The sequence below is a fragment of the Glycine max genome, chromosome 20 (assembly GCF_000004515.6).
Source record: "Glycine max cultivar Williams 82 chromosome 20, Glycine_max_v4.0, whole genome shotgun sequence".
Taxonomy (NCBI): domain Eukaryota; kingdom Viridiplantae; phylum Streptophyta; class Magnoliopsida; order Fabales; family Fabaceae; genus Glycine; species Glycine max.
Genome location: NC_038256.2, coordinates 45,759,761 through 45,773,411, shown reverse-complemented (window position 1 = coordinate 45,773,411; position 13,651 = coordinate 45,759,761). Strand labels below are relative to the sequence as shown.

The 13,651-nt window shown below is 31.1% G+C and overlaps 1 protein-coding gene across 1 annotated transcript; it reads right to left on the bottom strand.

The window, feature by feature from the left end:
* Positions 1 to 2,977: 2,977 nt before the first annotated feature.
* LOC100802422 (uncharacterized) lies at positions 2,978 to 4,857 on the bottom strand. Its single transcript, XM_003556411.5, has one exon. The coding sequence runs from the start codon at positions 4,098 to 4,100 to the stop codon at positions 3,198 to 3,200; it is 903 nt and encodes a 300-aa protein (XP_003556459.1). The 5' UTR covers positions 4,101 to 4,857; the 3' UTR covers positions 2,978 to 3,197.
* Positions 4,858 to 13,651: the final 8,794 nt, after the last annotated feature.

Sequence of the window (13,651 nt, the reverse complement as noted above, 5' to 3'; positions counted from 1 at the left end):
AGATATTTTACTGAAAGAAAACTATACTTTAACCTTAAATAACTCGAACCTCAATCGGTGGATTTGACTCCGACTTGTTGAAATACATTGAAAAGTAAAATATCATAAACCCAGACACACTATAAATCATTGTCGGTGTAAGCTGTATACTTGCATTTCCATATTTAAAATGAATAACTTAATGGAGATCTTGCTTTATGAGGATAAGTATCTCCTTAGTCTCAGACCTTCAATATCCTAGGGTCATATTGAATCTTAATCAATTGAGTTGAATAATCTCATTTAAAAAGTCAAAACTACGAATTTAACATCACAAATGCGTATCTATTGTTGCTTAGCATATCAAGGAATTTTCTCATTTTCATTTGAATATCCTTAGCTGCGTAAAGAACCATATTTATTAACAAAATTATAGAAAATACTATATTAGGTCATGCATTATCAGCAATATGCATAAGTGCTTTTCATAACACTAAGATTCGGTGCGCGGGGACTTAGGAACTAGTTTATTCTCTTGAGGTCAAAATTAACTCATTCGCATTTAGGAACCCAACAACCGCTAAGATACTAAATTGATGTGATTTATCCACATATAAAATGACTCAAGGACTTCTTTTGTATGACTTGACAAATTGACAAATAACTTCCACCAAATCATTCATTCCATTTAGCACATTTTTCTCACCTCTGCATCTGAAGAAACACTCAACTTTCGGGGTCCGTTGGGAAACAAACACCGTTGGGAAACCAAATTTGAAACTTGAAAGTCATTACTAATTGGTGATCATTGCAGATTTTCTAGTAAATAAAATCCTTTAGCTCATAAAATACTGGTATTAATTACCGAAAAAAGGAAGTCAATGAATGCAAATATATATATATATATATATATATATATATATATATATATATATATATATATATATATATATATATATGTTTTGGTATTTATTACCGAAAAAACTAAACATTTCAGAACGTATGTGACAAATTTCCCAAGACAGTAAACCACACTCACCAGTTTTTTCTCGTCAGACAAATGTGAGGTGGGGAGACTTTACCATATTGCTCCATCTTTATTACCTTGCAGGTAGTTCACGAAGAACATTAAAGATATCAAAATTAAACTCCAAGATAACATGCATAAAAAAGGGAATTATCCACTAGGAGCAAGAATTTAAAGCATTAGGACCAGGGTCAAGATTTGGTAATGACACATGAAACCGTACAGTGATAAATATGGAACATACAAGTTAGAAGCATGAGTGCATGTGTACGAGTTCATTTAAGAGGGATCAAGGCAGTCCCAAGGGTAATGCCTATATGCATAAAAGATTAACAACAGAGTAGAAATACTCACTGCACTACTGCACAGCTCAAATAATACAGAAATATGGGCGGTGTTTGCCTAAGTATTAACACTGGCCTGTATGAGAACAGTAAAAAGCAGAGAAAATTCAGTAAAAAAATACTTGATGTCATCAAATATCAGCTACTTTTACACCAAAATCAGAATTCTTTGAATCTAGATACAAGGAGTCCATGACTTTGTGTAGATTTCAAATCATCCGTTTTCATATACATCCTCTATCACATCCCCTCCAAATTATTTCATGCCACAAATTATCAATAACAGAATATAGAACAATGAAGCAAAAATCAAAAGGATAAAAAAGGATGCATTTTCGTATATGATAACATTGACAGAGATTTACTTCTTCCATTAAGGGCAATCACTATATACAATCTGCAATGTGACAATACCATGATCTATCAAACTCACAGTGAGGCATCTTTACAAAAGCAGATAAAGGAACTATAACACATAGACAGCTATGAATTGGGAACAAGTGAGCAGCTTCTCTTACTCATCTTCTATATATATATTTCCTCCTTACCTTTACACAATAAAGAAAAGTTCAACCAAGCATTCATGAAAAATGTTCTTCCCATATGAGCAGCTACAATAATGTTGGAAGATCAATACTGCTGAAAAGATATTTTATGGAATATAGAGGAAAGCATCTGAGCTGTAAGTAGATATTATAATAGATTACTATCATTCAGAGTGCTATTATATAGTAATAAAAAATACTATAGAAAAAATGACAGGGTATAAATAAATGACAGTGGTACAGTTTTCTATGGTTTGGATTGTGGAATATATCTTACATATGAGATAGGCATCTGAAATAGCAGCTGTGTGTCTTTCAGGAAATCATAATTGTTTGTAACTACTAAAATTGTTCTTGTTTTGCAATTTGTATGACAGAATCAAACAGCAGACAGGCTGCAGGATTAAAAAGACAGATTCCCGGATTTGGCTGTGAAAGATAATAAAAGATCTGCAGGTAAAATCATAGAACATCAGAGCTTAATATAGGGGAGAACATAAGCTGGCAATATACCCTTGGGTTAATTAACAAATAATTAGAATAAATACATCAGTCACAAACCATGATTCATCTTCATATGCTAACCAGAATGATACCTGGTCTCTCAGAATGAAAATAAATAAATATATACAAAGATAACTGACCAGAATCTCATTCTCAGTTTGCTAATTATCAGACATCAGAGCAGGAGATTCTAATAAGGGAAGGATTAATTCCATATCCTGATAATAGTCTCACTATATTAGTAAAAGCTCTGTGGATTATAATACAGGAAGGAAAGCAAATCAGCATTCATTATAATTCATTGATCTCTTTTTCTCTCACAAGCTACCTTCCTCTTCAGCCTCAGCTCTCCCTGGCTATAAGACTTGTTACTGCTGTATCTTCTTAGTTAATAGACATTACTGGTTTGCAGTTCCTGCCGCACATATCTGATAAGATGAATTCTCAAAGCAAAAAGATAAAAATATATGACAACCTGAAACTGGAATAGCAGGTATATATTACTGATGAAAGAAATTAAGAGAATATGTACTTGAATAACACAACAAACTGTAGACTAGTTTTTTGTAATATGGATATCATAAAATTAACACTTGAGGATAAATATACAGCCAATTGGAGAAAAAAAAATGTTCATGATCTGTTCAAATGCACAGATATATTGAGGGTATGAATTTTAAGGGTAGAAGCGATACAAGCAAAAGTACTCATCTTTAATCAAGTGTAGTAAAACAATCAGATCCTGGGTAAAATCACAACTCACTAAAAGGTCTGTTAGTATGGTGGATTTCCACAACTCTAATCGTTCTTCCACGCGTATAAAATCTGTGAGAAGCCGAGACCTTGCGACTTGGTCTCAGAAAACCTCTGAGAGAAGGACCACTGCACCACATTTGCATCAGAAAGGGGTTGACCAACCCACAATTTTTCCTCGGAGATGCATGTTCTGAACATAAAGACAGCATTTCCAAGGGATGTACCAAAAAGCCAATTATAGACATCCCAGAAAACTTCCACTGCAAGTCCATCCACCAAGATGGTGTGATTCCCCCTAAACTTCCACTTGAGCCGCTTCACCTGCATCACGGTTTTGCTATCTATGCGAATTATAAGGCACGGATCAGACACCCCTGAGGTGTCACATTCTATGACAAGATCATGAATCTGACCATTGTCACAAAACACAGCCTTATTACCAAACATCTTCTTGCCAAAAACATGTTCTTTTTTGGCAACAAAAACAGCATTAGAGGGTAATGGAATAGCACTAGATTTCTTGAAAGCTTCTTTCCTCAAATCTCCAAGAAGGAGAACCATTTGCCGATCTACAACTACTCCTACATAAAACCCCTCCAAGGGTTCAGGACCAACACCCAATCTAGCATTGGAAAGGTCCCAATACACATCAATCTTACAAGAATAAGCCTCAAGGCTCTTATAACCCCTCCTCTTGGAGAACACCCAGGGTTTGATATCCACCTTACAAAGACACTGATTTGAAGACGAATCATCGATCCCAACGCTAAGCCCTTGCCCCATCAAGCTCTTACTCCACGTGATGGTTATCAAGCAGCACTTACCCCTTATCCGGCATTGGTAAACGCAGATAACCAGATTCTGTGCAGTTTGGCTCGCGCTTGAAGATGATGAATCCGCAACCTGAACTGCATTCTCACCGAAGCATGAAGGAAAGTCCTTCATTTTTTTCTTCTTCTTCTCCAAAACAACAACCTCAACTCAACTCAATTTCTGACCTTTTTAGGAAACAGAACAAAAGTGGTAGACATCGAATGTTTTTGCTGTTGCTTTTGTTTCTCTCTCTCTCTCTCTCTGAGGATAAGGCAGAAGTTGCAGAGAACTAAGAGAGAGTGTTACCTTGATGGATCAGAGATGCAGTACAAGGCATCTGAGATGGGGTCTTAGATTGGAACCCATGACTCTATCTATCTATCTGTTGTTGAGTTGAGAGAAGAAGAGAAGAAGAGGCGCGTGCAAGTAGAAGACAAATGTGGAGGAATGTAGAGAGTGAAGGGGGTCACAGAGAAACAGACAAAAAGCAGACTTGTTTCACTGTCAATGCCACAAATCTCAAACAAACAATTCAATTTTTTTGAAAAACAATAATAATAATAATATAGCGTCTATGACTCTATTATTATGTGTCTATCTACTATGGTAGAGATAAAAATGAGATGGTGACCACCCACATAAAAGAATGGGACAATGTGGAAGAAAATGGTAACTGGGTTGAACTTTTGGAAGGCTGGTTTGTGAGGGTTACTCTACACTGATTAAAGTTAAGGGTGGAAAAGAAAGCACTTTTTTTCCTTCTCCTATGGTGTGTGTAGTTGCTTTTACCTGACAAGGACACATGAACGAACAAGAGAGGAGCCACTCAAGGTGGCTTCATTTCTCAAGTTCGGGGAAATTCTGAGTAAGAAATGTTATGTTAAAGTTGAATGTAAATTCCCTATATTTGGCATGTATGTATTCAAAGGGAGGGAAGGAGTGAAAGGTTCAGAAGCGGTTCCTCAGAAGTGGAGCCCACACTCTCGTGTAAAAACGTAAGCACGTTCTCACAAATATGCTTCCATGCTTTACATACCTCACAATAATCACACGAAAACCTGTTTTTTTCTTTTCTTTTTCCAGTCATTTTAAAATTTTATCCTGCATCATCTAACCGGGGAAAATTAATAACTTTTGTTCCCAACCTGGAAAAATTTAAACTTAGGCATTTTATATCAACACCTTAAATTTCTGATTATATTTAATTCTTAAATTATTCTTATGTTACTAATTAGTCTTTCTATAAAGGCTATATTTACATCTAATTAGACTAAATTTCATTACTCCAACTGTCCAACATCTCAAAATATTTCGATTAGGGTCAATTTAGTTTGTCTTTCTTTTTAGCAAATTACACTGACTTTTTCTGAGTTTAAGATTTATTACACACGCATTTTTACTCATTTTTGCGTTTCTTTGGTCTTCCCTAATGAAACCACGTTAACTAATGCTTCACATCTTAAGTCAAATGACGAAATGGTCCGCTTATCTTCTTCTCTTACCCACAAACTAACAACTTTCTTGATCCCTCCACCTTCACGCCACACCCCGTCCACAACCACCTCCACCCTTCGTTGTCCCTTCACCTTCATTGCTAGATCTCACCATCGCACCTCCTAGCCACTAGATCTCACCTTCGAGCCCCTCCACAATCCCTTCACAACCAACTCCAATCTTCATAGTCCCTTCACCACGGCACATCCAAAACCCGCTCATGGCAAAGGCCTTACAATCAATGTATATAAGATTTCAACTCAATACAATTTCAGTCTATTAGAGAATCTTAATATATAGCAAATCTTTTTAGAGATTGAAATATGTAGTATTAATATGTAGTAGATCTTTCTTGAAATATGTAATAGACATTTGGTTCATGACAAACATTGAACTTGTATCTCATTATTTTTATAGATGTAAATATCAATATGTAGTTGACATTTTCTATGAAATTGTATGTAATACATGTCATTTTTTTTAACTTTTAAAAACTCTCAAAAAAAAGATACACGACGAAAGTATGATTCTATTATACACAATGTATAATGGAATCACACTTTCATTGTATATTTTTTTAAAAAAAAATTACTAAACAAAAGTGTGATTTTGTGTACAACAAAATCACATTTCCTTTGTACATTTTTTTCTTAAAAAAACGTAAATTTCTCCACACCAAGATGCATTATGGAATCGTGATTCCACTGGATAGCAAAGGGTGCAAAAATTATGCACAGTAGAATTGTGATTTCATTGTTCTTTTGTACAACCAAAACATGATTTTGTTGTGTATAATTTTTGCACTCCCTGTTATGTTGCGGAATCACGATACCGTAATACTTTTCAGGGATGGATAATTTTAAAATTTTAAGAGATTATAAGGGCCAATAGTAAAACTCATTAAAACCAATAGCAACTCTCATTTCCATAATAGTTTTTATGCTTTATGAAATTGAGCTAGCCCAATTAGTATTTGCCTTGAAATTGGGCTTGTCCAATTATCATGGGTTAGGCTGATTTAAGACATGAAGAAGTTTGTCAATAGACATGATTTAAAAAAAAAACATTGGTGGTATTTTTGCACTTACTAATTACACTTTCGTTTTCTCTAAGTACACTCTTATAACTCCATATCCTTTTTCTTAAAGAAGTACACCCCTTTTGTTTTTCAAAAATGTATTTCTAGAATTACATATACTTATTTCAAAAATGTATATCCGGAACTATGATTCATAGTTCCAGATTCATAGTTCCAGATATATACCTTCAAAATAGGTATAATTTTTCAATAAAATACCGGTTAATAATTAAGATGGTTGACGATAAATAATAAAAAAATGATAAATGTTTATCTTATACCCATATTTGTTAGTCTTTTTTTCTTCCAATCATTAATGTTCTTTAAATCTATCTAAAATTTTATTTTTATCTTATCTTCATTATTCTTTAAACCTTAATTTTAAACTATCTTCATCACATATTCATTATATAATATTGCATTTTCATCATTATTATACAATATTTTGTGTTTGCCTTCATGTGACAATGTGTTTTAAGGTAGGTTCATCACTAACTTCATGTGACATTGAATCGTTGACGTGGACTTGGATTGGAAAATGAATGAGCACACTTAAAGGAAATAAACCATCGTCAAAAGCTTTGCTTTGCAATTAAGGTGTATAATATATGAAGTTAGTGATGAACATACCTTGAAACGCAGTGCCACATAAAGGACAACAAAATATTATATAATAATGATGAAAATGCATTATTATATAAGGAATATATGATGAAGATAGTTTGGAATTAGGGTTTAAAGGATAATAAAGATAAGATGGAAATAAGATTTTAAATAGAATTTAAAGAACACTGATTATTGAATAAAAATAAGATTAACAAACATGGGTATAAGATAAGCGTTTATCATTTTTTTTAAAATTTTATCATCAATCGTCTTAATTCTTAAGTGATATTTTATTGAAAAATATATACCTATTCGAGAAGTATATTTTTGAAACTATGAGTGATAGAGGGCTATCCAAGGAGGAAGAGTTTGACTTGAGTGAGCTCAATATTAATTGACAAATCACTAGAGGAGTAAGAGACTAAGGAAAGAGAATAAGAAATGAAACTTATAAATTTTAGCCAACTTTTAGAATATGATTTATTTTTCGTTTTTAATTATGTTTTAGGCCTATTTTCTAACTTGTAATATAGGCTGTCACGGCCTTTTATGGTTCTTCTCAAGTATTTTAATTATTAAATACTTTGTAAGAGTATTTAATAAACTTTTTAAATACTTTGTTGGCATATTTTGATGAAATTTCATATTAGACACACTCGAGAGAGTGTCTCTCTTGGTTATTCTATGAAATATTAAGCTTTTATCAAAGAATTTTTTATTCTTTGCTACGAATCATCCTCAATTTATCAATCTTTCACTATTGTATTGTTATTCTTTTCATCTTCTTTTCTAATTTTCTTCTTCCTTGTTATTCTCTTCAATTTCAGATAGTCTCAAATAGGTTTCTCAGTTTGTTAATGCTAAAAGTTAGATCCACAACTAAGGATTCCGTCAATGAATCATATTTTGAGAGATACATTTTCCAGAATAGGTAAATGTAATTCCAGAAAAAAAAAATTCTAGAAAGCAAAAGGAGTATACTTCTTAAGAAAAATGATATAATGAGAGGTAAAAATGGGATGTACTTAGAAAAAAGGGGGTCCATAGCAAGAGTCTTTTTTTTTTTTCAAACTCAATAATTCATAATGAAAGAGACAATGATGGGAGAACTATAAAATTGTTTTTGTGTTACTCAGTGTGCTTGATTTTTGTTGTTCCATTTATGTCAATTGTCAATGACCATCATAGAACAACACAGTTTTTCCTTCTGTTTTCCTTTTATTTTGTCGTCATGCAAGTGTACCCCAGAGTTCATGACTTGTATCATATTTTATTTTCTCCTCTTTCACTCGTCCTTGCAAATGTGTCTTTTTCCGTCCTTTTCATCTATTGGTTTCTAGTATGGTTTCTGTGTTTCTTGTTTCCAGATGCTCGGACGAAAATCTGATAGATATTTCAGTTTAAGTAAAGACGCCTGATCGTCACTATTATCATGTAAAAATGTGTTTGATGATTCTATATTCATTTACTTATTGTTGGAAAACAATGAAAATTAACTTTTGGTTATATTTGATTGTTTGTTTCGATTCTTATTTGCAGCCTGCCCTCTTCACAAACAGAAAAGTGAATGCATACGAGGAATTGACATTGGTTAGCGGGCTGAAGCAATTGAACACACTTTTTTTCATATATATTTTATTTGCACATTACTTCTTAATGATTTCTTTTAATTGGTGACAACTGACAAATAAATAATGCTTTTGGTTGTGTGTTTGTGTAACAAAAATGGTTTTCTAGTAGTGAGTCCTTCCTGTTTTGCCCATACAATGTCTATGAAGGTGATTGGCATATGGTTATCTTCATTCCCAGGTGCACATAAATGTCCTAACAAAAAGGAAACATGGGTGATCCCTTTGCTTGATATGAGTTTAAAAATCTAAGCTTATATAATTAGTGGAGGGATTAAATTACTCCGAGTAAATTCAAAAGAGATATTCTTCATTTTCTCTTTTTATTTTTTTAATCCAATAATAAATCATACTATTCACCCATGAGATTTCATAAAATTATATAAGTATCTTTATTTTTTTAATATTTACAAGAACGTTTCTTATGTGTAATATTTTTCAAACAATTAAGCAGAGAAACAGGATAATATATGAAGTGTGTCAATATGATGTTTTAAAAACAATTAAGGGGTCTTGGTGTTGGTATAGAGAAAGTAGAGAGACTTTATGTAATTTCATGAAATTTAATTTCCAACAAATAACTCATCTTTCACCATTAAATTAAAAGAAAATGAAAAATAAAGATAAATAATAACTTTTTAAAAGTCAGTCCTAGAATAACTTAATCTCCCTTCATACAGGAGAGTGAATTTCTAACTCTTGAACAGTATAAACTACATAATTAGAATAACTCTATTATTTTCTTTATCTTCTTAACGATATATCCTCTTTTATCTTTATCCGTAAATTAAATTTCAATAGCTTTTGTAAAAAGAATTGTTCGTCATAAATCTAAAATATTTTATATATTAAAAAAGATTTATTTGTTATAATTTAATCATAATATAAACTATATAAAAGAAAATAGTCTATACATGAATAACAAAGAACATTTATTTTATTTTATGTTCACAAATTAATATATAATAAATTTATTAATTTTTACAAGTAATTATTTTAAAATTATATCTACCTATTTTTTTAATTGATCGGAATTGTCAAAGTCTTTCTTCACATTGGACATATATGCAAAACTTGCAATTTATAGGGAGTAATATTTTATAGGCATCTTAGATTCCAGTGTTGTAATCAAGGGCGAAGCTATTTTCAAGAGTAAGGGAGCAATTCCCCCACTAAATTTTTTTATTAAAGCTATTTTCAAGAGTAAGGGGGCAATTCCCCTACTAATTTTTTTATTAATATAACATGTGTAATTATAATTTTAAATTGTTAAAAAAATTATAATGAGTTTTCTCCCACAGCTAAAATACTATTATGAATCTGTGGTTATAATCCTATACTTGATGCACACGAAAAAGTTTGACTTTGCATGCACTCATCTAATGTTTGTCTGAGTCGTTTGAGTTTCCTAAAAACACACCATAAATTATTTGTAGGTATTGACTTCAATGATCATGACTCATGAGCACCCCATTAAAGCATAAGTGTTTGAGGAAGTGCCTTCTGCCGTGATAAGAAACAAAAAAGTCAATCAGATAACTTGGTCTTAGTTGTGATAGCTCATGAGTCATGTTAGAATTTAACTTTATTCTTTACGTGCTTTATTTATTGCATTTTCTCGTTGTTATTCTGTTTCCTGAATTGGTATATATATATATGGTTTAACAATTGCAAGAATGGTAGATTAAAATTTTCACATGATCCATTTTAATTTTTTAATCTAGCTAATTCGATTTCAAATGTCAATTGCCTTATTCCTGATCAAACTTGCATGATGAAAGAAAACTTGTATGTGCAATCTCCAAATCATTACATAGCTGAATCCTGAATAAAGGATGAGGATTGTGCTTGGTTGTTGATATCCTACGTAAAACTTTGTTCAATTTTTATCTGTAACCAAATTGCTAAAGTTATTGTAGTGTTTTTATTTATCATCCTAGTTTTTCCATTCATCTTCCTAATAATTTCCATATTTTTTTTAAATCTCTTAAAAAATGTGTTAAATTATTAATAATACAAAGAGAATTGTTAATAACACATCTTTTAACATATTATTGTTAGCTAAACTTTATTTGAAGTCATAAATAATGTAAGTTTCACTCTTTATTTAATAAGCCCTCAACCATAGTTTTATAATTTATAATAAATTTTGACTAATAATAAAATATTAAGATATGTATGTTAAAGAAGATATTATTGACACTCTTTACAGTATAAGAAATTAATAAATATAAATTTATTAAAAATTACATGAAATATGTATTTGTAACTGCTTTTTGGAAGAATCTTTTTATTTTTAATTTCTTAACTCTTTACCTTAGTGGCAATGGCTAGCAAAATCAATGTAAGTTGAGTTGTTTCATTTGATTTATAATGTTTCGTTTTGTGGGAAAAAAGAAATAAAAAAGTTTAATTACACTTTTTATTTTTTTAGTGAATTTTATCTTCATTAGATTAATTTAATGCATTTTATCTATTACTTTTGAAAAATTTATGAATTTCATCTTCTATCATATGTGTGATAATTGACTAATGTATGGAGTGTTGGCGTGACATGTTCACATAATTATACTTCTAAGTTCAAAGTGACACGGCCATGCTAATTTTTTTTTGTTAATTATCAAAAACTAATGTTCTACGATAATCTTTCTTAATAAAAATAATCTATGATAGTCTCCTTAAATTTTATGATGTCAGTGGATGAAGCGGTTTACAATTTTTTTTTTGTTCTATCTTTAGATATTTATTTAGTGCTATAGAAGATTATGCTTCTTGCACATTATTTAATTTATTTGGCAGTAACTAGATTATTGTAAAGTAAAAAACTCAAGGAGATACATGGCACACAGATGGAGTAGTTGACACTTTAACATTCTTTGTTCGTTGTTTGTTTCCAGTTACCACCTTTATATATATATATATATAGACAGTTACCACCTATTTGGTGAAGGTAATATAGATGATTTTTTCAAGCATCTTAATATGCTAGTTGGAACAGCGAATGCGGGTCATATAGACGTTCTTTTTTTCCTGCGAAGTACTTAGTTAGGAAAACAAATTCAGGGGGTGAATTTGTCTGCGATTACTTGATAAATCCGTAAATGTAAATCCTTTCTTGCGTAGGAAAACAGTTGTTCATTACCTAATGATCAAAATTATTATTAGTTGATTTTTTTTTTATTTGTTAGAATCAAAACAGATGTTTATAATCATTTATATGTCCTATTCAATCAATTGAAATAAATTTTCTTGACTTAATTGACTATTTAATCTAAAATACTCTTTATTTAATTGAGATTTTATTTTTAATAACTCTTTTATTCTTGACATTAACTTTTAATTAAAAAAAGTTATTTTTAAAATATTAAATGAAATTAGTATAATTAAAAATGTTAACTAATATGAAGTAAAGTGTTACCAAAAAAAAATGAAGTAACGTAATTCCCCCCCCTATAATCGGAGTAATGTTTACTTAATAGTTTATGCTGCTTTTACAGTTTTTACTTTAGTAAAAAAGAACTTACCAAGATTTAACTTCAACAAATGTTTTTTTTAGAGAAACTTCAACAAATGTTATAAACTGTATGTAACATAAATGATTAATGTGTGAAGAAATCATGAAAAGGTGGCGTTGAATTAAGTTCATAATCAGATTATCCAGAGATTCAGCAATAAATCATAACAATCCATTCCCCAGATCCTTCGACAAATTGTTTTGATACACCTCATCTCCCTTATTTGACACTTTATTTTATCATTGGGCCAGGTGTCTAATATGGTGCCAATTTATTTGATAAGAGTTGCTCCCTCACAGAGATTGCGAATGTGATTAACATTCACAAGTCACATGTCATGCCTTTTTTATTGTTGCTAAAAGCTTTGCCCTAGCGCCTCGTTTGGCGGAGCAAGTGTTTCTACTTCCAAGTTAGTTTTGGCTTAATTTTTTTTTTTATTGACAGAATTTTTTTCTACTTGTAATTTTTTTCTCAGTTTCTCTAACATTAATTATATCTAATTCTATAGTATATTCTAAAACTATAAATAAAAACACACAATTTGGAGAGTAAATTTCCACTCTCGTTTTTTTAATTGAACATTTTTTATATTTTCTTTTCTTTCTTTGGATGTGCACACATTGCTTATGCCATTAGTAAAAAAAATTCTTTTAATTATCTAAAATTATTATTTCTTTATCTTTATCTTTTATTTCTATTTCTAAATTAAATTTATGGTAACATATCTAGTGAGATGATTATAGTTAAAGTTAAACTTATCCGTCTCAAGTCTTAACAAAATTATTTTACATATATAATTAAAAGTTTATCTTTAATTAATAAAGGATTTGATTATTTGTTAATTGTGCCAAAATTTGTGCTTGTTTGGTTAGTACGAGGAAGGATGCATACTGCAGTGATTTTTGGGGCAATTATCCAACTAACTTTTTTTCTTAATATAATTCTATGAGATAATTTTCTTGAAAAGATTGATTCTCCTAAAATGGCTCATTCCCCCCCCCCCCCCCCCCCCAAAAAAAAGAGAAATGACTCACCCTTCTGAGAGGATTATATCAAGAAGACCCGACTCTCCTCAACAAGGCCAACTCTTATTCCCTCTTAGCTAAGATCCATACAAAGTGTGAAACAGAAATGATGGTCACTATTGTATGCAATAGTACTATTGGGACGCGTTGACAACATTAGAGACACATTTGTTGGGTTTTTGGACTTTCTTTTTATGTGGAATAAAGGTTTAAATAAAAAAACTCATTTTGTTTCTTTTATTTAAGTGGTGAGAGATCAAATTAAAGAATGAGATAAAGTGAGAGAACCTCATTTAATATGTTAGACACACATAATCACACATCCCATATCATATAC

Coding starts and splice junctions, on each gene's coding strand:
- LOC100802422 (XM_003556411.5), bottom strand. CDS start 4,100: ATGAAGGACTTTCCTTCATGCTTCGGTGAGAATGCAGTTCAGGTTGCG.